The 26,284-nt window shown below is 49.3% G+C and overlaps 6 protein-coding genes across 6 annotated transcripts; 4 read left to right on the top strand and 2 right to left on the bottom strand.

The window, feature by feature from the left end:
• Positions 1–236: 236 nt before the first annotated feature.
• J7337_000714 (uncharacterized protein) lies at positions 237–1,917 on the bottom strand (the record flags this gene model as incomplete). The annotated part of the gene is made up of 2 exons (XM_044818462.1): positions 237–1,597; positions 1,653–1,917. The coding sequence occupies 2 exons, from the start codon at positions 1,915–1,917 to the stop codon at positions 237–239; spliced, it is 1,626 nt and encodes a 541-aa protein (XP_044686164.1).
• A 4,294-nt stretch (positions 1,918–6,211) lies between these two features.
• On the top strand, positions 6,212–6,941 carry J7337_000713 (uncharacterized protein; the record flags this gene model as incomplete). The annotated part of the gene is made up of 3 exons (XM_044818461.1): positions 6,212–6,338; positions 6,396–6,472; positions 6,534–6,941. The coding sequence occupies 3 exons, from the start codon at positions 6,212–6,214 to the stop codon at positions 6,939–6,941; spliced, it is 612 nt and encodes a 203-aa protein (XP_044686163.1).
• An 851-nt stretch (positions 6,942–7,792) lies between these two features.
• J7337_000712 (uncharacterized protein) lies at positions 7,793–9,590 on the top strand (the record flags this gene model as incomplete). Its single annotated transcript, XM_044818460.1, has 3 exons — positions 7,793–7,975; positions 8,069–9,406; positions 9,429–9,590. The coding sequence occupies 3 exons, from the start codon at positions 7,793–7,795 to the stop codon at positions 9,588–9,590; spliced, it is 1,683 nt and encodes a 560-aa protein (XP_044686162.1).
• Positions 9,591–18,858: 9,268 nt separating this feature from the next.
• On the top strand, positions 18,859–19,656 carry J7337_000711 (uncharacterized protein; the record flags this gene model as incomplete). Its single annotated transcript, XM_044818459.1, has 1 exon — positions 18,859–19,656. The coding sequence occupies one exon, from the start codon at positions 18,859–18,861 to the stop codon at positions 19,654–19,656; it is 798 nt and encodes a 265-aa protein (XP_044686161.1).
• Positions 19,657–21,325: 1,669 nt separating this feature from the next.
• Positions 21,326–22,484, top strand: J7337_000710 (uncharacterized protein; the record flags this gene model as incomplete). Its single annotated transcript, XM_044818458.1, has 4 exons — positions 21,326–21,634; positions 21,741–21,874; positions 21,921–22,039; positions 22,120–22,484. 4 exons carry the CDS (start codon positions 21,326–21,328, stop codon positions 22,482–22,484), a joined length of 927 nt encoding a protein of 308 aa, XP_044686160.1.
• Positions 22,485–23,959: 1,475 nt separating this feature from the next.
• On the bottom strand, positions 23,960–26,284 carry J7337_000709 (uncharacterized protein; the record flags this gene model as incomplete). Its single annotated transcript, XM_044818457.1, has 3 exons — positions 23,960–25,707; positions 25,904–25,964; positions 26,249–26,284. 3 exons carry the CDS (start codon positions 26,282–26,284, stop codon positions 23,960–23,962), a joined length of 1,845 nt encoding a protein of 614 aa, XP_044686159.1.

The raw sequence follows: 26,284 nt of genomic DNA, 5'->3' as shown, positions 1-26,284 counted from the left end.
GGATGGTCTAAAAGCAAATAAAAAGATAGGGGCGTGCTTCATTTAAGCCCCCCCCCCCCCCCCCTGGGTTGGCATTTTATATAGCGGCTATGGTCAAGACTGATGCAAATCGCATCTCTCTGTTATTGAGGCTTGAATGACAAGCTACCTGAAGAATATTATTTCGATTTCTCAAGGTAGTCTATAGCCAATGGGTCGTGGTATCTCGTCGTGACATGGGTGCCCCCGAATCATCATTAAATATGTTCATCGTCAGAAGGTGGGATATTAAACAAGTTTTCCGTGAACTCGTTTGCCATACTATTCTCGGCAGACCACTCGTTGCGACGCCGGTGTATCTCACTCATGCCTTCACATGCTGTCTCGGCGATAAAATGTAACTCATCAAGAGTGTTGGAGTTGCAATTTGGGAATACGCCGTCGATGCTGCGTTGCCACTCTGACGTTGAGTTTGCGACAGCCGTCTGGTACGCATTAGTATCGTATTCAACCACCCCCAGTGCACGATTCCGTGGGAGCAGGTTGTTAAGAAGATTGTCAAACAGAGCGTCCGCAGGAAGGTATTCGACTGCATCTTTAGTGAGAGGCGTAGGTTGGCGAATTCCCATGACCACTTCAACAAAGCGCTGGGAGATGCTTCGACCAAGACCACAAGGGTCAATAAGGTCAAACTCTGGCTGTGTGGGCATATCTTCGAGCATGTAATGGTCGTAGGCCAAGAAGGATGCTCGGCAGATTCTCAGATGTGGTGTTGCACATCTCAGCGCCATAGCAATCCAATGGCAGTCATCCCCTGGACGTTGGTTGGGCATACCGACCCAAAGGATTTTCTTAGAATCCTCGTTCCAGTCGCGCGATTGCTCAACCTTCAGATATACTTCGTTCAAATAAAGCTCTCGAAGTGTGGTTCCAAAATTCTCCGCAGTACGGACAAATACCTCTGGGCACAACTCGATCCGCTTGAGCTCCAAGCATGTGAGATTGGAGTGTATGACACTAGGCGCCGGTAGTGACTTTGCACGCCACTCGTCGACAGGCATCTGCCAGAATTTCGTCTGTTTCAGACCTCGTGGTGGGCGATCATCGTGGTCCATCCCTACCAAGCAGAGACTCTTGAGCTCTCCCGCATTCTCCACAAGGTTCCAAAGGCAGGATCCGAATAGTCCCGCGGTTATGGGCTCGTTCTCGTGTCGCCGTAACGTCAAGACGAGGTGTTCCAATACCTCCAAAACTTTCATGATGTTCATCACATCGATCGGGTTCATCCAGAGGTGACGTATGGCTACATCAGTCACATTCTCTACGACAAGTGTATTGAGCTTTGCTGAGTCTTCCTCGGGTCGCTGCGCAAAGGCTTTCAGTGTGTTGGCCAGGATCATCGTGGCGGCGTTACAATGGCGGCCGACGAGCTGAAAGGGGAGGTTAAGTCGTAGACGGTCAACGTCACGGCAATAGAATAGCATCTCCTCGACCTTCTCGTAGTAATCCGTCTCCGTGAAGGATGTTTCATTCATGCAGTACTTTTTGTGTAGTGTTTGACAAAAGTCCGCCATGGACGGAACTCGTGCAAATACGGTATCAAGGAACTCGACTTCCACTGGCAATGATCATTTAGCCACCACACATGCGCGGGCCCCGGGTCGAATACTCACGGTCATCTCTCAGAACCATCAGGTCAATATATAGGCTCTTGCAATGATAGCCTATCGTCTGGAGTGCGTCTATTTGTGGATGTTCTATACCGCTTGTCTTGCTCAGGCGCGAGAATTCCAGGTCCAGAGTCCGGCATGCGAACGGCTTAAGAATCTGGTCGAAGACGCGGCAAACGAGCCGAAGATCGAGGACTGCATTCTTGGGGCCATATTCGATACATTGCTGAAGTATCGCATCGATCAGTTCGCGCGGTAGGCGATTCATGATAAACAATGTCTTGTGTGGTTCTGCGAATAGAGTTGGCTGATTGCGGGTAGGGGAGGAATTAGAGGGGTCAGCAGCAGTTGATGTGCATCGAGCGCTACTATGCGGCTTCAGAGTTCATTCGAGAGTTGCATTAAAGGCCCTTATTTTTGTCTAACATAGCTCAGCAAGCCTGTATCGTAGGGGCAAAGAGCGTCAGACACACGTACTAAGGGCCGTGAGTACCCAGGAGGTAGGTAGTTGAAGTTGGAGTTGTAAGGTTGGGCAATCAGCCAATGGAGTTCAGGAGCTGAGATCATCATGCAGGGACCCGACCGCGTTACTTGATGCCGCCAGGGGAGCTCTCCACCCCCACTGATTCCAGGCTTTACATTTGGTAGAGCGCTAATGAAGTTAGCTACCCTAGATCCAACTACCTCTACCATCTGAAAGTGATTTTCCTATGTCCTCTCCAGTTGATAGAAACGCCAGCTCCTACCTTACCCAGTTCTTTCATCTTATGTCTCCTTGAAACATCTTGTGATGAAGAATGGAAGAGTCTCATTCGTGGCCCAGGAGCAGCTGGGCGGTGGAGGTGTGTTATCAACGATATAGGTAGCTAAGGGGATATGACAGTACCTAATGTTGGAATAAAAATCCAGGAAGTCAGTTGAATTTGTCGAGCAGTAGGGACGAACAATCCTCCAACCCAAAGCAAGCCCAAAACTCTTCACAAAAAGGGGTAACAACGAGCCTAGTTGAACCCTCTGAAAGCCGAAGACTCGAAAGTTGGTGTTACGAATGTTCCATGATGACGAACATTTGTGTTGTCTTAGATATGGCAGAAAACCACATGGGACTCGGAAAATCGTGCCGAGCTGCTAGGGAATGCAACGAGATACTCATATAAGACCGTGATTACTCTCTGATCGAGACGGAAAAAACGGCACCATGTTGTGCCCTTAGAAAAGGAGTATTGCTTTTACGGAATATCGGCAGACATAAACTGGAACAAACATGAAGCCATTGGTTCCAGCCGTGTGAGAGCCAGTTCAACTCAAATCTACTCTTGTCATATGCTGTACGCGTAGGTCGATGACAACGCCGGAACGGCCCCCTTGGTAGCAGTTGAGGAGAGGTGAAGTTTGAAGGCGGCTGGCTAGTAACGTTAGCCATCCGCGATGTGGCTGCAGGGGCGCTAAAAGAGTCCAGAGCTCTGCAAGCCTGGGCAACGTCCGCGCTCCCCCCTAGCTCAACGAGTGCCAACAGCAAGAGCCCTCGTGATAAGAGTATGAGAGGCTGGCCCCTCGGAGGACAAGAAAACACTGAACCTTGATATAAGGTGTCAAAATAAACTTAGCAAAGAGTCCCCTAAGCTTAGGCTATATTTATCTGAGTATTTTTATCACTTAGGGTCAAGGTCTTGAGTTTTCTTTCCTCCCTGAGGCTGGTCAACCAAAGAGCTCCAGCTGCCAGGAGCAAAGGCAAAAGAAAGCCACCTCCTACGGTAGCCGTGGTACCAAATTGATGGTCACAGATAGGATTCGAATCATCTAGCCTCTGACCGTTCTCTCCTCTCGCCGGTAAAATGGTACTTAGTAGCCAACAACTGAAGATTCGACTCGTAGGGAATGATATCTCCACAGCCATATAACCTCGCTGGGTCATAGTCCTGAATATTTCTATGCCGCCAAGGTGAATTCCAAACCAAGAAGCCATGCCCTCCCTGATGGGCAACTTACATACGACAGCAGCCACAGATACTGTACTCTGTACGAAGTACGTGGCGCTGAGTTGATCTGTCTGGGGTGCTAGTGAAGTTTCTCATTGGTGAAAACTGACACAAGCTTGTCAACAAGGCCTCGTCTGAAAGCCGGCCTCGGTTTCATCGTGGGAAATTGATAATCAATGAACGATGTGGACTTCCCAGGTCGTGGCCCCTTAACCTGGCCAAGACAAACCAACTCCAGATCAACTCCATACACAGACTGCCAGTGACTTCAAGAAGAAAACAGCCTGTTGACACCCGAACAGGGTAGGAAAAATGGCCAGATTAGTTCGTGACGGGGATAATGGAGTGACGCACTTTACATGGGACGAGACAAGGGACAAGGGAATGCGGACCAAGGGTGGATAAGGAATTGCGCTAACCAAGTCTTTTATCATCCACTTGTCACTATGCTTGTTGAGCTGCTTCTTCAGTGAAAAGCGAGAGGGGAAAACAAAATACAATTACGGGGCATTTTACTTCTCTGCCAGATGTGAAGAGTCTCGAAATTACCGAAAACCGATAAAACGGACATGAGGTTTCTTTACTGACAAAGGGATTCGACTCCCAAAACCACTTCGAAACTCCTGTATCATAATTTAAAGAAATAGCATGCAAGGGCTGTAAATGAAAGTATGTATAGATAGACATGGTGGATGGAGATAACCTACCCGACACGAACAAAAGGTCCGAGTGTCTGATACAACCATCGGCGCTGAAATGCCGTGACCCCGTTAGAGCAAGAGTCGCATCTTGGCGAATTTCTTTCTCCATGAGCAAGTGACATGATAATGAAAATTGCCTCTGCCTTTTCCCGTTTGTTCCGGAATAGCGCGTCTGGGCAGATCAGTCTCCATTTCTTTTAGTCGCGCAGCAAAACCAGCCTCTCGCCAAGTAAACATTGCCCAGCCAACCCCCTCTGTCGCAGCTGTAGCAGAGATAGAATCTTGAAGTGTGTAGACTACTCCGTGTTGAGAAACAATCATGCTTCTGCTCCTGTGCTTGTTTCTGCTGCGAGCACCGCAAAATACAGTGATATGGTAGACCAGTAACATGATGGTCCGTGCCAGAAATCAGAGACAATGGTGATGCAAAACGTCCGAACTCATTGGCTCGTCTCATATATGGGCCTGCAATCTTTAGATGCTGGGCGGACTTTTTGCTCACCTGCGAGAACCGACGAAACCCAAGTCACAGATATCTGACGATTATGAAAATTGCTGGTAACACAAAGTCCAAATTTTGGATTCAGCACCATATATTGGAGGGGAACGCCGAGTCTTTAGGCTATTCACTAACAAGAACCTTTCTCAGGTGCTCGATCCTGAAGGCCGCTATATTTTCCCAGTATGTATACGGATACCTTCCATGTAGTTGCTGGGGAACCCATGTGCTTGGAGACTTTGAGTACGTATTGGACTGAGAATGAGTGATGGCGAGAGTGAGACTGGAACTGGAACTGGACACCGCTGGAATCTAGCGCGATATCGAGAGCTCAATCTAGTGCCCGTCAACGTGCATGAGAAGATCCTGGTCACCCATGAGTGAGTGACAATTGATTGCTGATTGTGTCCCACTTGTTCGGTCCCAGCCGCTTGCCTGGGCCTTGTCACTCCATGCGAGACGGGATTTTACCCGGAGAGGATGAAAGACATCTCGATCGTCAATAGGGGAGGCGGCGAAGGCGCAGCTTTCCTTGGATGAGTTCTCAAGCTCTGGCTCCTACCTTGGGGACATGGAAAATCATGGTGGTTGAGTAGTAGCCATTGCGACTAAAACGGAAATGGCGCTGGCCAAGCTCGACTAGGGTCAAGATGGTGTGAGTGGTAAGTGGCTAAGACAGGGAAGGTGTGGGTACGATGCGACCTCTAGCCGAGCTGTGCCTGTGCATTTTTCCCTTGTTGAGAGACGGGGAGAGTTTTGCAGCGAAGTCAATGGCGGATGCCACCAGGAGGATATTCTATTGGCCAGATAGCCCATCGACTTGCCCGAGATGGAGATTCTCATCGGTTACGGCTTGTGGGCACACTTCATGCCGGGGCCGAGTTCCAGTTCCAGTTCCATCGATTTCAGTGTTGTTTTCCAGTGTTTACGTCTACAGAGAGGCCCAAGGTACCTCCCCAGCCTAGCCAGCTACCCAACTGAGTCTGGAAGCACGGTCTTGTCTAAGGCGAGCAAGGTAATCAAACCGAGGCCAGTCGCAAGCGACGGCACCTGCCCAGACAAACCCAAAGCCAAGGAACACAGAAAGTTAGCCTGTTTAGCTACTATCCGCACCTACCTACCCAAACTCTGTTGCTGGTTGTTTCTTTCCTGTAGTTTAAAACCTACTCTCCGCCTCGTCTTTCTCCTCTCTTCCTTCCGCGTTCCGTTTGCATCAAAAGACCCTCTTGACCCAAAGCATAAGAAGGATTTCAACCTCAATTCTTCCACTTGCAATCAACTTGTCGCAAAACATCGATTCATCATTTCACTTATTCCATCGCCTTCATCACAATAATCGTTTCACAATAGATCCATAAACACTCTACCCAAACATTTTTCACGATGCGTTCATCTTTTGCCCTCCTCGCTATGGCCTTCTCGGCCGTCTCGGCCCAGACGACTGTCCAGAACTATAAGAGCTCCCTTGACATGACGATTGACCCCAACAGTGTAGATCTCGCTACCCGATGTACGTTCTGAAAATAGAAAACTTACCATTGTTCGCTGGCGTGCTAATATTTCACAGCTTCCTGGTGTGGTGCCCAGCAGAACACCTGTGATGCTCTTTGCAAGGACGACACAAACGAAAACAAATGTACCGAGGTATGTGGTACCGTTCAAATCACTTTCTCATCAGCTTGGGGGATGCTAACACTCCATCAAGAACGATCTCAAGTGGGAATGCACTTGCTCCTCTAACAGCTCGACCCCCGGCCTCCAGTACTACACCCAGACCATGCCTACCTTCATTTGCGAGGAGCTTTTCAGCCAGTGCATTTCGCAGAACACTGGCAGCCAGTCTGGTCAGAAGGAATGCACTTCCAAGATCGAAGACAAATGCGCCAAGCAGAGCCCCCCTAAGGACGTGGTTAGCGACGATGACGACGATACTTCCAGCACTGCTACCGACACTGCTACTACATCCGCCACTCGTGCCTCATCGGAAGCTACTGGCACTGCTGCGTCCGTGACATCGACGTCATCCGATGCTTTCGCTGCCCCTACCATGGCGCCGGCGGGCAGGGGTGCGGCCGCCGCTGTGGCTCTCGGCATGATGGCCTACCTGATCTAAGTGTAGGAGGTTTAAGCATGGGGTGCTGCATCAGCAGCAATATCCTGGCCCCCATCACGTGCCACCCGTTGCCGATGAGTAGACGGCCAGAGCCTATCCTGTGCACCGTTCTTCACTTCTCTTGCCCATTTTATTTTACAGTACACCTTTTCGACGTGCAATGCGATACCTTTTGATGAGTATAAGACCCAACGATGTAGCTTTGTTAAAGCTTGGATGAGGTAATGACACGCTTCGGCGTACCGACTGACGGGTTGAAGGACCGGGGGTGCTGTGTGCCTTTCATAGGGACGACAGAGAGGTGCACTGGCGAGGGTGGCGGTTATTTGTTTATGCTTTATAATTCAATACGTTCATAGCAAGAGGCGAAAGGAGTAGGAAAACTCGATCACTTTGAACAAGACAAAGAAACAATGGCTTGACCTTGAGCTCTTTGATAACCGCTTGGACTATGGGTATTGCGTCAATCCTTTGTGTGATTGTACAATGAATTGCCGGGATGTTCTCTCGACTCGAGAGTGTGCTTCTTCGGAGCTGCCGAAGATGACAACTGTATGTTTTGAACATGTCGCCTGGGTAGCATGCTAACGACTAATGGGCAGGGGCCGAAGTGTCTCAAGTCATGTATATATAAAGAGCCAATGTCATCCCCTGGTCGATCAGTCTCGAGCAGCCCAAGTGATCTGCTATCGAAAGTCGAAAGATTGAAGCATTATACATTTTGATAACTCTGGAACAATAGAGCAAGCTCTCTGTTGATCACGCAAACATAAAGACCATATTTCAACATGGGGAAGCAAAACATTACTACCAATACTGGGAATCAATTCCCTTCCAAGCAGAAAGGCAAGATGGAGCCTTGCAGTGCCAAAGAGACGGACCATAAGCACGAAGACAACTATATTCGGCCCCCACGCGTTAGCTTCGGATTCGAGCTAGAATTCCTGGTGGCTGTGAATCCAAGGGAAGTTGAAGCAGACGATAGCATCCCTGGCCTTGCACCAGCCACTGGCCACCATGATGGCGTAACAGCAGTTTGAGAATTGCTACGAGATCATGAATTCTGTGCAATGACGGTACAAGAGAATTCCGTCGCACATACAAGTGAAAGGAAGGAATATCCATAGATCGTCACGACAGACGGCTCAGTGTCAGAGCCTGGAACAGAGTGGAAGAACGAGGTTTATACGTGGGATGCGGTGGAGATAGCAAGCCCACCGATGTATGCCTGTGATGAAGCATACCAGCTCGTGTCAGTGGTTGTTAGGCTTTTGACTGATAACTTACGTGTCCGGGTCAACACTACGTGTGGTTTCCACGTTCATGTCCGCAATGGGCCCCATCAGATGGACATGCATGGATCGAGAAACTACGCGGCCCTCAAGTGGGCATCCGACCCGGTGCTATCTACTCTCCATTCCCCGGCGCGAAGTTTTGCTCGTTACTCCAAGTCTATCCGGCGCTTTACTGGTGTTGAGTTGAGTCGCAACATGACTGCAGATATGGCACGGCGAGAAGTCAATGGGCTGAATTTCATACCTCGATATATTTCACGGGCGAGGAAGCTCGGAGAGGATCCTATTGCTTCTAACGTGGCAATGATCGGACATATTCGCGAAGCCCACGAGAATGAAGACGATGGAACATTCCCGGAACCTGAGTGCGAAAGTGATGGTTCCGACTACGAGCGCGAAGACGGTAGACCTTTCGATCGGCCAAGGAAGGCCAAAGGAGTTCGACGAGAAGCTCCCGACATGTACCACGTCAGTAATTTCATCAGCGAGGGCAAGGCTAAACGTCTAGATGATGAATCTAACAGTACCCGCGGTGATCTACCTCCGCAGCTCGATTTTCCAGCCTCCCAGTCCATCACTTCTCGTAGGTCATCTCAAGGCATGCCTTTGCTAGACGAGCAACAAAAGAAAAGGAAGGCTGTGTCAAGGCAAGCGGAGATCCAATCAGCCGTTTATGAAACGGACTATGACGAAGGTGATGGCGATGATGACTTATTGAAAGCATCAAAGGTTGCTTGGAGAGGAGTCACCGAGCTTCTGGCCTGCGACGTGGGTGTACATCAGGTCGCACATCTCATGTGTAACAACATAACTGAAGAGAAATACTACAGTTACAAGTGGAATGGCCAGTTGACATATGAGATAGCGCCCTTGGTGGGAAAGGAGACTCACGGCACTGTCGAGTCTCGGCTCGTAACCGGCAGCCTCGATGCTGAGTGGATCGTCACCTGGATCAAGATTCAGTGTCGTATGCTCGAGTGGGCACGAGATGCTGACCCTTCACAGCTGATGCGTGTCATTGGCAAACTCTCCCAGGACGACGTATCTCGCGAGTGCACATACGACGTCTTGGACTTCCTTAGGGATCTCGGTATGTATACCGAGCTTAAGCACTGTCAGGAACGTCTGCTCAGAGCTGAGGAGGCATGGTTCGAGTGCACCATGCTGCAAGTACGTGGCTCATCTTACTCAGAATCGTCACCTAGTCTGGAGTCTTGGTCTGCAGGTCCCAACGAGGAGAACTCGGGAGACACCTGCAGACGACCTGATGATCCAGGAGAGACTTGGGATGAGACTTGTGACTCAGGAGAGACTCAAGGAACTCCTGTTCGAGACGGGGGAGATGGGTGGTTAGTCCCCTTAGATCCACATGCAGTCAGCAATTGGTTGGGAACTGAATTATAAGTATAGTTCAGCAGTAGTTAACTGGCTCTGCTATTGGATGGACATAATAGGCCAAGTTGCTTATGTGTTTTCTCTATTCCTCTTTGTAGATATAATAGTTGATAGGTCTAGCAATGTACCTACCCCGTGAGTTTCTATATTTATTCCGTTGGAATACAACATCACCAACCCATACTGCATCAAGTAAGCACTTTACATGGGAAGATTGAAGGAAGAGGTGATAGTTATCATATGTATAGAATGCACCTGAAGCTTCACTGTGGTTCCTGACTGTGAAAACAATTGCTCTGTCCTTTGGAGTTATCTACCCTAGGTACCTTAGATTAATAATATGAATCAACCCTTGAAAGGAGTGGACTCACCGCCTCTTACTACTACTGTATCCAGCATTGAATCTTGAAACACAAGTATAAAGCTTGACGACATTTATTCATGGCGTTGCAGGTTTGTGGCTTGAACTACTCTCGGGAATAGCCTGGGGAAGGGGAGGAAGATCGTTTGTGCGTGGCTTGACGAGTCATTCATCACTAAACAAAACAAGCAATGATCAGTTGTACAAGGAATTATATGTAACAGGAATCAGATTAACGCCTCCGAATAATTGCGGGCTTCGAACAATCCTAGATCAAGTGGCGTCTAACGTACTGTAACACAATGTGACATGACACAATTTTCACTCTGATCTTTATAGAGAAGAAAGACCGTGGATGTGGATGATATCAAGCGATGATTACCCTATACTCGGATTGAGCCCCATAGCCGAAGCATGAGTAAGAGTACGTGGTGCACATCGTTGGTGGCTTATGAGGCAAACAAAGATGTAATATAGTGATCCCAGAATTGGCATGGTCTGTTTTATGCAGCATGAAGTAGAATACAACCCTACACGGCGATAGCATTGTAATATCAAACAGTCAATATCGTGATGGATGTACAACCAACCATATGAAACACAAAAGGCTTAGGATGGGTGAGAACTAATCAGCCACGCATGAGGGTCATGGTAGTGTTGGGCTCGTAGCAGGCTGTCAGCAACGACATGGCATGACCTGACCTGGCAAAACTCGGCTGTCAATAGTCAGTCGTAAGAAAAAACAAAAGAGTGGCATTTACTGAAAGAAAACGGAACGGAACGAAACGAAACGAAACGCGAAGAGGATGATGATGATTTGGTGGCAGCGACACAGGAACTCGCATGCCACGTCTCATGCGGCCAACTTTTGCGACCCTCACTTGTTAGGTTGTGTTCCAGGAACCGGCTCAGGAACGGCGATAGACCAACAGATTGCCTTCAAGCAGCTGTGGCCAACTTTTGAGGCCTTCTACCCTGCATCAGCCCTAGAAGACGTTAAACGTATGGAAGCAAGAACCTTGACCACGGCCTTGGGATGCGAAATAACAGGACGATCAAGGTTTGTGCCATCCTACATACGATCTGCTGGCACCGCACACGGCTTGTTCATGGCTTCTGCAGCTGCTATTTGTCCAATGATCCCTGCATAATCACATAAGCCGGTGAAGGTGAACTGTCTGTCTTTTTTGTGCCTCGTGCCCGGCTGGGGCTGTTGAAGAGCCGCATCGTCTTGTAGCAGAGACTCGGTTAAGTTGGGCCGTAACGGTAAAGAAGCAGTGGTCCATAGAATGACAACTCTCAACTTCACGGTGGGTATATTGTTTTTTGTCTCTGCTGGATTGGACCGTGAGATGATACGTGAATGCGAGTCAGCCTTGAGTGCATTAGCTAAGTTAGGATGGAGATCAAAGTCTACCAACCCTTTTTGTGGCAAGGAGAAACGGATCCCTTTCCACACAAGAGACAGACTCCCGTGGAGGAGTTGACACCTGAACGGTCTGTCCTTGGTGTACTTGCGTGACCTCTTGACTGCAGTAGAGTTGCAAGTCTCGAGTTAGCCACCGTGAACAAAATATTGGTGGAGAACTGGCCAACAAACACACAAGCCAATGCAGTGCAGTCTACTCCGGTGCTTGCAGAGTTTGCATCTTGGAGAGAGCTCAACGATCGAAATGAAAGCCGTTATGATCCATTGAACAACGAGAAGCATCGAAATTCTCAGAAGCCTCCGAAAATATGTATAAACCACACATTCTTGACGGACTCATCTCATCACCTTGAGCAGGGATGATGCCTGCGACGAACCCTGCCAACTTAGTTTAGCTTGCCGCAGCCTCACAACCGTGCAAAAGCCAAGACCAGCCACAGCCATGGAATAGGCATTTGAAATCGTCTTTTTTATCTTTTGCAGAGACAGTACAGTACAGCAGCATACTCTGTACCGCCGGCAGTCTTTCTTTCTTGAACACACGACTCATGCCATGGTTTGTGTGTATCAAGATATGTTCGTTACATGCAAGACTACACACACACACACACTTGAAATACGTTGTTGGCTTGCCAAGTATCCTCTGCCACTGGGTCCGTTGCTCATTGAATCCGAGACTTCCGTGAGTATCAAGAGGATCGTCGGTCGAGGGCAGATTAGAAATCAGTGATTATCTGAAGGTTGATGAAGCGAAGGATCACCGTACATACATTAGTAAAAGCCGACCTGACCAAGAACCATCTCGCGTCTCGTCTGGACCCGTTCACGATGTAATCTCATGGTGGAGCAACCTAGCGTTTGAAACGGCGGGGGAGGAGAAACACACACACACAGGGTGGGTTTGCAATGACGCTGATGTGCTCTCGGCTGTGTATCGTCGGCTACATCCCTTGCCTGGTATTACTGTAATGGAGATGTATGTAGGTGTGGTAGCATCAGCTGCAGGACCCTGGAAGATGCAGTCATGTATGTCCCTTGTATGTACATACAAACATATGTATATTCATACTAACATAGCATTAATTGAAGTCCGGCCATCGCTTTACCGTGGTTTGTTGCGTTATTTCCATGTCGTGAGATATGAAAGACAGGGAACACCAAGTTCAATATATACCCACGACAGCCGCTATGTATGTATAGCATAGATAATAAGGATGCCAAGGTCGTCGTCCAGTTATGTACCAACGGAACGAAGACGGACGGGGAGATGAGCTACCGAGATGACCCGTCTACCGTTCCATCCAATATATTCTGATGGGAATTGCAACCCTACATTTTGATATCAAATCCATCTGTCCACTCATAACGATTCTACTTGATGTTGAACTTGCGTACGGAGTACTAACTACATGGTAATCAAACTCACCCGCTCGATCCTGTCACGGGCTCAGCCTCGTGCCGCACGTGGACCAACGGAAAGATAAGATCGGGTGATTGCTGTCCCGAGGCCCTTGAGCTTTGTACTACTGCAAGTCATTTCCTGATGGTGTCGTCATGATATTAGAGGAAAGGGCCACGGCGAATGGCACGACAAGGAGGCAGAGAGGCAGAAGATGCGGACTTTGTATTGAGAAATTCTTCCGGCCCCGCCCAAGTTGCGACAGAGGATAACACTAATAGGTGTCGAATCCGACCAACCAGCGGCCGACCCTGGACCTCAATCTTGAAGGTATGCCCATCTCTTAGACTACCCCTCACAGACTTTGCCATGATCAGGAGCGCTCGTGCCTTGCAGCAGAACTGCGATCAGGTAGGTGAGAAAGGGCTGGGCGTGGCTGGCTCTTCAGCCCACTTCAGTTAAGGTGTGCTCTTCTGGCCTACCGATGGTCTCAGTCGCCCACCACCTTTTTTCTCCCATTTTTTTTTTTTTTTTTGGTTTGGACGGGTTTACTGTACTCCGTACATACAATACAGGCCAATGCCCAGCTGAACGGCAGCAGAGAACCAACTCATGGTGGTAATGGTTCGGGGGATGTGGGATGAGAGACTTGGCAGGAGCTCCGTAATTCATCAAAGCTGTATTACGGTGGTGATAGTCTCATCGAAACCTCAGTACGATATGCTTGCCTGTTCATTTTTACATAAGTAGTGTCCGCAGGTGGTTGTCAAGCTGACGAACGCGCTGAAGCAACTGGGGCTCGTCCTGCCTCTAGATCTATTTCTGAAGAAGCGGTGTATGCTGTAGGAGCTTTCAATGGAAAGAAGCTCACCAGCATCCCTCAGACCTGAACCAGGCGAACCCCTGTCTGTGCTCTCCACACTTGACATGGACATGGACAGGGGTCTAAAGGTGTAATGGTTCATCATAAAGCCCCCCAAGCGTCCGATCTTGATACCGGCCAGCAAGTGAGTGGCATTGCTCAGCCTCTCAGGTCATGAGGCAACACACTCCGTAACAGCGACATGTGTATTTGGTCGACAGTTGGGTGCAATGCACCTTCAAGGTTGCTTGACGTCGCTTTCGACTGACTGACTGACTCAATATGCAATTGATGCTCTCTCTGAGAATTGGATGGCAAGCAGTTGGCCAAAGCTTGGAGAATTGAGTTGCGGGAGAAAGCGAAGCTGATCAATTAATTAATTGCCCGGTGATAAGTCGGACTCGTCAAAAAAAGGTGTTGCGCTAGAGGGAAGAATCACCCTCTGAGACCGGCACCGGACAGAAGAGGGTTAGTCTCAGAGGATCACGGCCAGAGAGAAAGGGAGGGAAAGACTAACCACAAGATCTGACTGTGTGCCGTCCCGCTGATAGGCTCTTCCCGCCCGTTAATCACGGTATGGTTTCGCTTGGCTTCTCGGAGGCCACGGCTCACTCGGGTTAAGCGAACGCTTGGACTTCTGGCGGTTTGTTTCGTTTTCCTTTTCTGTTGTCTGGCTTTTGTGAGATATGCCATATGCAATACCATCGCGATCGCGATACTCATTCTATGCTCTGCATGTAAGACATAGATAACTGTGTCGTCACGAATGAGATGGATTGTGCCAAGTAAAGGGGCCCTGAATCATATGTCGAGTGAGTATATCAGTGGTGAACCCCAAACACCATTGTCCATTCACTGAGTCTCCTGTACGAGACGATAGAGCGGTCTGTATCAAGAAAATGTTCACTATCCAGCTAGCGCATATGGTACCGACACAAGAAGCGGAGGTGGGCCAGGTCCAAGGTGGAGTTATCTACCTAGGTTGGAAGTTGTTTGTTCAGCTGCAGTAGTGGCGTGATCGGTCAGGAACCAGGAACAAGCAAAGTCAGGCACATACAGGAACAGACTTGGAAACCTGCAAATTCCGGAAGAGCCTCAAAGCGAACATATGGCTATCTTTATGTGCCCGGAAAGCCTATTCCCTTCGTGTTGGCTTGTGTTGCTTTCTGACGAGCGTAACAAGATACTGATTTGCTATTACGGCTCAGATTGAGTGCCGTGTTGGTTTTGTTTCAATGCCTTGCGGTGGTTCACAACTGGACATGACAGAACTTGGCTTTTGAGGCGGTGACGGCGGGAACGTCAAAATGTCGAGAGTCTGAGCCTCGAAGTCTCAGGCCGTCTGATCAAGTTCGTGTCTCAATCGTTTAATCTGACCGTTGAAAGCTAATTAGACTAGGTGATTAGATTTGTTGTGTGCGTTCAGCCCAATAATGCCGGATGACTTTAAGAGGTTTGGCCAGTGCTGGCGGCAAACGGATTCGACAGGGGCCTGGAACTTTTCCACGTTGACAGCCAAACGGTGAAGATGATAGGCCCGTTTATTGCTCGATGCCTCACCAGCCAGCCTGCCTAAACAGGAGAGCTTGTGCCGGACAGGTTGATATCCGTTCAAGATGGTAACAATGGCTATAGTTCTAGGCCAAGGATGCTTGATGGGATTTCGTCGTGCATCCCGATTTGGCATCTTGTACGGTGACAGGTCGGTCGAAGGGGTGATTACTGAAGCAACGACAAAATGCAACAGCGGCCTCGTCTTTCCATCAAGACTTGACTCTGCTCACTACATATATTATTGATGAGGATAACCAGGTGATAGTTTGTGGGTCGACGGCAAAGCAAAGATTGTCAGACAGCAGAATAAGAATAGACAGGCCGCATTATGAGCAATGCTAAACTTAGAGCAGGCGACTCTGTGCCTAGCCAGTAGGTAATGCAGTCTCTTGAACGCTCTGGGCGCATAGCTTGATGTCTCCGCAAGTGAAGAAAGGGTACTTGTCTGCTGCAGGCGTTTCAGCGCCATTGACCATTTTGGTTATATGTAGAGGCTTTGGTAGGCAGATAAATTCCCAATGATTTTTACACGGGTACTTCATGTTCCGTCTAAGTCCGATTTTTGATCGGCAGGGTGGCAGTTCACCGGCCCGGTCGATTTGTCTCGGCTCACCTGAAGTGACTTGTCATGCCGAGTGAGCCAAGATAAGAACATTGTATGGTGACAATGATTGACCACGTATAATAAGAAATGGTTCGTGGAAGGAACGGCATAATTCTCTAGGGCACAGCAATTCAACAGCTACCGCCGACTTGACATGAAATAAGGCCGCACGTATTCGTGAAGCTATTTTGCCGAGTCGCTATCACTCATATTGGTGCGATCGTAGAGGGCCGTGGAAGGAGATCATGGGGAGCCATGGAGTGCGAATAACCTGATTATCGCCCGTCCCCATTCTGGACCGCATCGCCGACAGGCAAGATGAGACGTGATGAAGTGAGACATGGGCTTCATGATGGCAGATGAAAGACAGCGAGCCTGATTTAATCTCAGCACATTCCAGCCGGGCCAGGCGAGGCCGCGGTTTCGAGGACATCGGCAATCTTGTAAGTAGCCATCTCCTCCCTTGCAGCCCAGGCCATCCTACCAGCGTGACCGCGCCATTGCTTTGTGTGATTAGAGCGAGTGGTGACATACCATGCATCGTTGATGCACTGTAGCGTCCCATTTCTGGAATCGTGGGTGAGGAATTGACCGAGGGGCCCGAGCCGTTTATTGTCTTTGCTTTTTTGTGCGCTCTGATGGTAGGTGTCTATTATGGACTGGCTTGACTGGTGAGTGGTGAGCTCTGCAAGCAACCGGTTTTGTCAAATCTCCCTTGCTGAAAGGCGCAGATGCATGTTCTGCTCAGCTCAGCTCAGCTGTATGCTTGTCTTAGACCCTTGGCAAGACTGGACTAGTCTGCGCTTGTGATGTTAGACGAAGAGAGAGGCGGGTTAATAATTATGTGAGGGGTTCAACGAAGAGGAGGTGAAGCTCCAAATCCGGGGGATCCTGGCATATGTCGATGACGGTGAGTTTTGAATGCAAGTCTGAGGTTGGTGATGTGTGAAGCATGATGGAAAAAGGGATGAGACATGAAGCCGGCATAATGTGAGGGTCGTTAGGAGTCAGTTTGCTACCTATTGCCTCGTAGGTGGTAGATCGAGATAATTCAAGGAAGGAACTATTTACAGCAACTGCCAGGAATGGATTTGGCGTACTTGTAAGAATATGCAAGTACATACAGTTGAGTAAGGTAGGTACTAAGGTAAGGTAGGTACTAAGGTAAGGTAGTGTATGGCACAGCAGTTCCTGCCACTTTATTTCTACGAACTGAATTGTAATTCATGAGAGTTCTATGCGAGTGTCTCCTGCAAGAGTGTTCTTGAGGTAGGTACCTATGGCACCTTAATCCTTAGGAGAGAATTGAGGTGCATCGATAGCACATGAGAGTCTCTTATTAGGCTGTTGAAACAATTTACTGTTCTGTAACTAGTTCTGAGAGATACCCATCCTCCGTACGGAGTGGGTACATACGCGGTAATCAGTACAGAATCACTGGATTGAGCTCACCTACGGATACTCACTCACCACACTCACCACACTCACCACTCATCACCCCTGTCTGCTTCAGTAGATCGTATGCACAGAGAATAGGGACTGTTCGTCCCTGAGTGTGCCACGTTCATGATGCTCCTCCAATCCATCAGCGCCATGGCGCTAGAATCCATCAATATCCCCTGTCTCCTGCCCCTCAGGTCCGGACGACCGACTCCAACTAGAATAGTCAGTTCCCTCTGGGGCCTGGCCTAGAAAACTGCGTGGCCCTAAAACGTCCTGAACCGTGCCCAGCGCCGTCTCACCAGGGGGAGGGTATCCATTTTGTCTTCAGTGAATCAACTGACACATGATGAGGGACAAAAAAGATTGTGCGACCCAAGGCACGAGTCGAGCTGGATTGGTTGTGCGGGAATTTTTCTCCAGTTTCAACTCGTTCAGGCACAAACTTGGAGGACGATTCAGATTGGCTGCGTCCTTGTTTCCTGTTTCTCCCTACATTGACACTTTAATGTGCGGTCTGTGTCTCTTTGCGACTCTTTAACATGGAATGCAATGCAATGCAATGCAGGGCATTTCTCAATCAACCCTGCACGTTAAAGAAAAGAGACGCAACTCTGCTGTAATCAGAAGTCGACCTCTTGATCGATAATACCGGTACTGTAGACCAGACCTCTTTGATGGTTTGTAGACCAGGGTTTCATGTATCAGCAGCTCAGAGCCTAGTCTCACCCCCTATCCACTCACTACCTACTACAGTACCTATCCACCATAGTCCACACCCCCCACTTGAGTGAGGCTTCACACCTCCTGTCTCTCACCATCTCGCATGTCTCTCATATCTTGTTCTTATTCTTGACTAGCTAGGTACATGCTGTACAGCACGTTTTTCTTAGTAAAGACTAACATCTGGCGTTGCATGCTCGCTGGTCATGACGATCCTACGTTAGGCCTCCCCCATGTAGTCTGCACACCCTTTCCCACTCTTTGAAACCCCCAGTCTGTATATAGCTTCAATCGCCCCCCAACTCACATTCTGATCTCTTGACCTTCGTCCTGCCTGTGCCATATACATGGCCTTTGAGTTCCTGGTCGATATATCTTCACCTATACTCCTCTCATCTCATCCCATCTCTACCGACGTCCCATCCAACGTCGATACCTTGAGGTTGACTTATACCGACTGTCGAATTGATTTTCAATCGAACTGAGTGAATTCCAATTTCACTCGTCCCGATTATCACTGAAGCTCAATCACGAGTAGTCGCTTGATTGTTAGTGAACATTGCCCATTTAATATATGCCTGTTGCATGGATGATATATGCATGGACACCATCCATCATCTCGAATCTCATCCAGCTTATACTGTACATACAAATGATCTAGTACAATAACTAACCGTCTCCCAGTTGGCCTCAACTCGGAAGTGTATATCCTCCAAGCTCAACATTCGCTCACCTTCTCTTCTTCCCCCACACCTTTGGACGACATTGGCGTGACTTTTACTAATACTTGCCAATTCCACTTCACCTCCCTCCCTCTGACGTCTTCACATACAGACACAGAATGGAGATATAACCATGAAGGATTCACACCTCCAAGCTCTCATCATTGTCCTCGCGACCGTGGTTCCCGTCACCGCCATTACCGCAGTCGGATGTTTCCTCTACCGCCGCAGCCGCCAACGTCGATTTCTCTTCATGAACAGAGGCATCACTCCCATCGGCGACGAGGAAATCGAGTCGTGGAAGAAGGACAGGAACCAAGAAAAGGCACGCATCATCGAGGCTGCAAACAACGAAGCCAATGACCTAGAGCGACAACTCCAGCACCAGAGACAGAAGAGCACATCGTTTAGTTCCATACGCAAACCTCCGAGTGTTATTGTCTACGATCGTCCTCATCCCCGAGTCTCTGAGGAACTCTCACCACGCTCACTTCACCACAAGCACAGCATCGATACGCCCTCAACCCCAGTCGTTGCCCGTGCTCCCAATTCTCGCCCCGGTCTGACTGACGAGGCCGTCCAGGGTGAAGATGCCTTCATCCCACCTGTGAAGCGTCAACCTTCACGATTAGCCAAGCTCCCCCCTTCTGCTCGCCACAGTCGAACTCGCAGCAGTCGCAGCAGTACTATGAGCGCAGTATCACCTCGTGATCCCTGGCATGGTCACTATCCCGATGCCTTCTTCGGCACTCGTAGTTCCAGCGAATACCTACCGAGAGCAAATCGGTCATTGGATATTCGACGACAGCACCAGCGAATGCATTCCATGTCCAACATGAACCGACTCTCATTCGACGATGAAGTTTTCCTCGGTGGGCTGTCGCCGCGACCTTTAATCCGCAAATCAGAGATTGGCAGGGCCATCGGCTGAGCCAGAAGAATCTGACGATACTCCGTACTGACACTGAGAACCAATACAACATGACATGCATGCCCTTGTATTGTTGATTACCATCCCGAGCCGTATCAAGAAACGGTTTCCGTGACGGCTTGTTTCAACCCCCGTCAAACCCCATCAACACCCCAGTCACAGTCAAAATTGGCGGGGCCGAGATCATTTCTGACCCGTTTCTAGAAGGACTATACCCGGTCCATAGAAACATTGCCATTGCATTGCCGCTGTCACTCGGAGGCAATTCGATCGTGATGGGCCCCTCGGCATTGACCTGAAGATATTGCCTCATCTCGTTAATGACCAAGAGATTCGCCTTTATGATGCTCGACGCGACTCTACCCCAAGCCTCGACCTCAAACACCCACTTACTTTCTCTTCACGAATACGCAAGAACCCACTGTCATTTTCGATCTTCGCTTCTCACTCCTCTCCTAAAAGAGGCAGTAACCATGAGACCGGTTGAGTCCGCCTCATTTTACCCTTGGCATTTGGAAGCCATGGGGACCATGATTTTATGCGCTGGCGTCTATGCCCGGTGCTGGAACACGGAGGATTTTGTGTGCATTTTGATGACGGATATACCCCAGACTTTCATTTTTTTCTCGATCTTTTTCTCTTTATGTTATTACGACCAAGCGAGGAAGTGATATGAACGGATGGATACAAGACGGTCCGTTTCATACGATGCAGATGATATCCACGGCTGACTCGAGCCTGGCGACGAGAGTTCTCCTATTAAGATACGGAGCTGGACAGACAAACGAGTCATTGGCATCATCACTCATGTGCCAAACACCTATACGAAAGCTATATATATAGATATATAGATATGCACTCCAATTCAAACAGATTGACAACAAACCCTCCCTGCATGTCTACCTTAAACCCTTGCTTGAATCTTGCGCGCATCGGACTGACAGACGGAGCAGTACGGAGTATCACTGACGCAATTAAGATGAACAAGATAAAACTTTAGATCGACATAATTAGCCTTATACCCGTTACGTTCCAAAAACGTCTTTATATGAAGTTTAATTGATATGCCATTGGCTTTGCTTTGTAAGGCACTTACTTACCTTATGGATAGGGACGGAGTAATCGCACTCTGTTCCTGAGGTGCCAGCCTTGTTCCACTAAGAAACCACTTAACGCGTCCCTAGCCACTCACAGCGGGGCATATGTCGCGTCCAGCCACATCCCGTCTCAATCCCATTTGGCGCGTTCACTAAACTTGCACCCAACCTCAGTCCTGGTTCACTTGCGTTCTCACTAAAAATCCAAGCCAACAACGAATTATCTTGGTCAGGATCTACAGCGTCCGCAAGCATCGAGGTTTGGTTCTTGCTGCGTAGATGAATATCGACCAACAAAATAGGGACCAATACTGATCTCGACATTCCTTGCTCTCCAATACCCGACTCGAGATCACCACCAGAAAGGGGCTGAGAAGAGAGTGACCAAGTGGTCGCCATATCAGAGGTGCTCCCTCTGATGAACATCAAATACAATAAGGGGATAACATTGCTGTTCGACCAAAGTATCCATTTACCCCATCTCAGCTGTATACCTGGGCAACAAGATCTGCACAGCCACATCTAAAGCATCTCTTCCCAGCGTCAACATACTATTCTCACCACCATTCACAATGCCACCTCGCAAGTCTAGCTCGCGAAAAAGCGACACTTCGACTGCACGATTTGTCCCGATGGATGATGTGTCGCCCTTGGACCAAAGCCCAGCACCCGCTCCAACACATGACAACGATTCTATGGCCACACAAGTACCTACTGCATCAGCACCAGCACCAGCACCAGCACCAGCACCAGCACCAGCACCGCAAGCTGCCAGTGAGACTGCTGCTACGGAAGCTGAGGCGGATACTTCTATGAACCAGAATGGAGACAAGAAGGACAAGGACAAAGAGAAAGAGCATAAGGAGCACATCACCATCGAGGTAGGTTCAAGAACAGCAACTCACAGACCTCGCAAGGACCCAGTGTTCAAATCTGCCCACAAGGGACGCTCAGAACCAAAGACTGACTGAACAATTCGAACAATAGGACTTGACCCTTCCAAAGTCTATAATAACACGTCTGTCCAAGGGTGTTCTACCCCCCAACACACAGATCCAGGCCAACGCCATCATGGCTCTAAGCCAGAGCACCACAGTGTTCATCAACTACCTAGCATCTCAGTGCGTCAAGTCTTCTCCCCCCCAGAGTAAATCACTAATTGCGTAGCGCCAATGAAAACACCATCAATGCAGGCAAAAAGACAATCTCCCCTGCAGATGTCTTCAAGGCCCTTGAGGAGACCGAGTTCGCGTTCCTCAAGGAACCTCTTGAAGCTGAATTTGCTAGTATGTCTTTTTATAGGCCCTGCCATGTCTTTCGTTGCAGGACAGATTGTATATTATAAGACTGCTAATACCCCACACAGAGTTCAACGCTATCCAGACTGAAAAGCGCACATCCTACCGTCAAAAAGTCCGCGCCAAAAAGTCTGACGGGCCAGACACTGACATGCCAGACACCTCTAACATGGAAACTGACGGAGACATAACAGCTGTCTCAACAGGCCCTCTAGCTAAGCGCCCTCGTGTAGAGCCTGGAAATGCAGAGGCAGAGGAGGATGCGGCAACAGAGGATGAGGTTGAGATCCCCGAAGATTCAGAGGACGATGAAGTCGAAGAAGAAGATGAGGAGGAGGGAGAAGCTAGTGGCGATGATACCCAGGATGCCCTTGAGCTCAAGGAAGGGAAAGAGGAGAGAGACGAGGCATTGGATGGGGATGAGAGTGATTAGAAATATGTAGTTAGCCATCCGGCCGAGGGGCTGGATGGACGACTCTGGCGTTCATGGTGCCACTGTCACAATTTATTGACACGATATTCTACTTCACTTTTCTTCAGTCGCCCTGCTTGGACCTACACGGCTGAGCGGGTATGACAATTCCCACTGTGGTCCGTTGTACAGTTGAAACTTAAATCTCAACTGTCGTACTACGCGCCTTGTCAACACTCTCTAGACACTCCACATTCCTTGCCCTCTCACAAGATAAGCCCCGTTGCGAATACTGTCTCGGCGGAAACATCCCGGCGGGTGTTACCGTGCTGTCACTTCAGATGCAGTACATAGGCCCTAGATATTGGACGACAACATCCTAGGCTGCCCGATTCGCTGGGCCGGGTCAAAACATGCTGCCGTGATTGCGTATTGCATGAACAGACACGGACAGAACGTCGAGTCCGGTTTCGTTGCACAGCTTCGATTCTGACTGACATGAGCCTTAGCTCACGGTGCAAAGAACATCGCAAAGCAACAGGATTACTCGAGACCCTAAACATCTCATTGAGCATCATCGTTATGCACGCAGCAAGCAAAGCCGCAAAGTAGCTTAGGCAAGACTATAGACGTGAATTATCAAATCTGCATCAACAATCCAATCCCCAACGTGTCACCCAGTCGGTATCACGCCCCTCTCGAGCGATACTCACATGTCGCACATGCATATACACGCTTCACGACTGGTACGTTGTACTCCAGGAAGAAAGAAATGTTTAAAAAGGACGAATCGAAGAGTGACGTGGTATCAAAATGAAAGCCTAATAGATGTATGCCTCGCCAACACAAATAGTACTAAGCGACGACACACAGGCAAGTCGCAGTCGAAAACTCATCCGTAGTACCACCAGAACAACCAAACCAAACCAATAATCTGCCCAAATAACATCCATATGCCTGCATCCAACAGAATGGCCTGGTAAACATATAACAACAATAAAACAACAGCAGGGCATGTTACCCCCGTGAATGTACCTAACCAGACTTACTACCTCATATCAAAACCCACAAGTAGAAGAAATAGAAAATGCAAAAAAAAAAAAAAAAAAAAAAACAAAAAAAAAAAAAAAAAAAAAAACAATCATGTGTCACGGTCCTGTCCGACTCCTCTATCCCAGCCAGTCCAAATACTATTAGCAATTCTTCAAGCCATAAGGCCCCTCGAGATGCACATAGCCCCTCCACTCATCTGCATACATGGAGACCCAGGAGGGAGGAAAACAGACCAAGAAGATAGCCGTCTTCTGGCTCAAGTCGTATGTAAACCCAGGATAGGCCAAGAAAGAAATAAAAGAAATAAAAAGGGTAAATGGAAGAAAGATATAAGAAAAAACACAAACAGACCACACTATCAGATTGGACTTCTCAACGGAAGCAGGTGAGATCGTGGGCTATATCATTCCATCGTTTCGCATCACCAGCTGGTGTTCACAAACTTATTGAGGCTGCTGCCCTGGAGTCCACCACTGCTGGGCTGGTGAATGCTGACCGGACCAGCCTTGAGAGACTGATGGCCCACCAGCGCCACCTTGAGGCATGTATTGGCGAGGCGTTTGATCTGCAGGATACATGCTCTGACCCGCACCATACTGCATACCAGCCATGCCGGGGAACTGCATACTTTGCATCTGGCCCGAGCTCCCTTGACGGAGATGTGATGGCGACTGAGACGGGTGAGGTGCTTGGGACTGAGCAGTGTAGCTGCCGTAGCCATGCTGGGGCGCCTGCGGAGTCTGCGGCCACATCTGACCCGATTGGTAGTTATAACCAGGCGTTCCCTGAGACATGGAGCCCCCTGTACCGGGAAGTGTTGGTCTGATCGATTGCGTGGGTGATTGAGCCATACCCCTCATGGGCGCTTGACTGAGACTGCTCTGCGCGCTGATTGACTGGGAGTAGGGCGCAGTGGTCATCATCATTTGAGGGCTTTGAGTGGAAACCAATCCAGGTTGCTGCGACATGGCCGTAGCTGTAGTGTGAGGTGAGTGTGAAGGCCTGCTGGTCGCCGTGTTGGAATTGTCGGCAGAGGCGACAGGCTGCTGGGTCAGATTGGAGGGGGGCTGCTCATGTGGGCGTCGCCAAACGCCTTGGAGATAGTCGTTGCGCATATCCCGCTGCTGATTAACTGACCTGTTGAAATCTGCGGCATGATGGGCCTGGGCGTTGAGCTCCCCGAGGGGCGAAGGACGGGTCTGGTCTTGGTAAGCAGGGCCGGTGATCTCCTGACGAGGTCCGCCTTTGAGAATTCCTGAGTAATCGCGCGGCCGGGAGTCGCTTAGGTCTGATCCTAGTGTCAATCCGGGCATTCTTGTCGTGGTTCCGGGTGGTGGTCCGATCATACCTGGTTGAACGAGGTGCGGCTGCGGGGGGCCGGGGAACGGTCCTGGGTTGTTGCTATACACAATCTCTGGATGGGGACCAGCTAACAAGACGTTGTTCTGCTGGGCCTCAGCCGCCTCTCTTGCCTTCGTAGCACCGGGGCGCTTCTCGCCGGCAAGGTCAGCTTCAGTGAATCCCTGTTTCCGGGCCTTGGTTTCCCAATAGTCATCGCGAACTCTGCGGCCATTGACAATCACACGGCTTCCAAACTGTCGGAACATTGACCTGGCGGTGACGATGGCAATCTGCCTGGATCGATACGAGAAGGGAAGGATTTCTTGCCCAACTAAATCATCCTTTTCGGCCTGGCTTGCGATAATCTTGTACAGGGACCTGTTCTTGTTGAACAAGAGGTACGAATCACGGTAACCCAAAACCCTAGCACATTCGGTAGCCAGCATGAACAATTTATCACCGCGGTTAGGGACCAAGAATGTTCGGCACTTGTATTCACGTCCTCCGTTGAGCGTGCCGTTGAGCTGGACTTTCTTCTCTCCGAACTCATCGATTTCACGGGGTATATACTCGTCTCCAGTCGGATTGAGCTGGTCGGTCGTGTGGTCTCGCACAGTGGGCAGAGCCTTCAGTGTTGACTTGGTTGGAGTGGTCTTCGGCGGCATCTGTGTCTGCGGCGTATATGCAGGGCTCGTTTGTGGCAGCCCTGAGCCTTGAGACTGGGGAGTCTGCGGTGGAGGAATAGCCTGAGGAAGGTTCGAGCCTGCGGCCTGCCCGGGAGCCTCGGAAATGCTCCCTGTTGATCGTTTATTCATCGGTCTTGCCTTCTTTCGAAGTGGTTTTGTATCACCTGTAGATTGCAAGATAGGTCAGCACTTTTGTCACCAGTTGAACTTTTGAGCCCGCAAATACTGCAACGAAATACGGCATAAAGCATAGGAACAAAAATAGCAATCAAGGAATCGTAATTGATCGCCGTTTCTGGCGCAAGGTAGTCGGGTGCCGAAATGAGTAAAGTAGCGGCGAAATACTAATCGCCGACATACCGTCATCGCCAAGCTGAGGCGAGTCGTAACCTCCAGGAGAATGACTGCGCTTGAGTGTGCGCTGGGGTTGTTGCGTCAGACCTATGACTGGAGAAAGCTGATTAGCATTTTGAACCTTGAGTTGAATTTACGGACTGTGGTGACGGGTGGCGCAACCTATTTCACGCTTGAATCCTCCGGTCGCAGGGCACGAAAGTTGTAGTGCGGGGCAAATGCATGCATCATGGAGTTTGGGCGCAAGTGATATTATCACTTGTACGTGTGTATGGCATGATTTAAGAGTGGAGTGAGGTTTGTGGAGGACATGCGATCACGAAAAGGAAGAAATAGGATTATAAAACTTACCAGGTGAGCTGAGCGCAGCTGGGTTGATTGTCGCAT

The sequence above is a fragment of the Fusarium musae genome, chromosome 1 (genome assembly GCF_019915245.1).
Source record: "Fusarium musae strain F31 chromosome 1, whole genome shotgun sequence".
Classification (NCBI taxonomy): domain Eukaryota; kingdom Fungi; phylum Ascomycota; class Sordariomycetes; order Hypocreales; family Nectriaceae; genus Fusarium; species Fusarium musae.
This window is presented reverse-complemented; position numbering and strand designations above follow the sequence as displayed.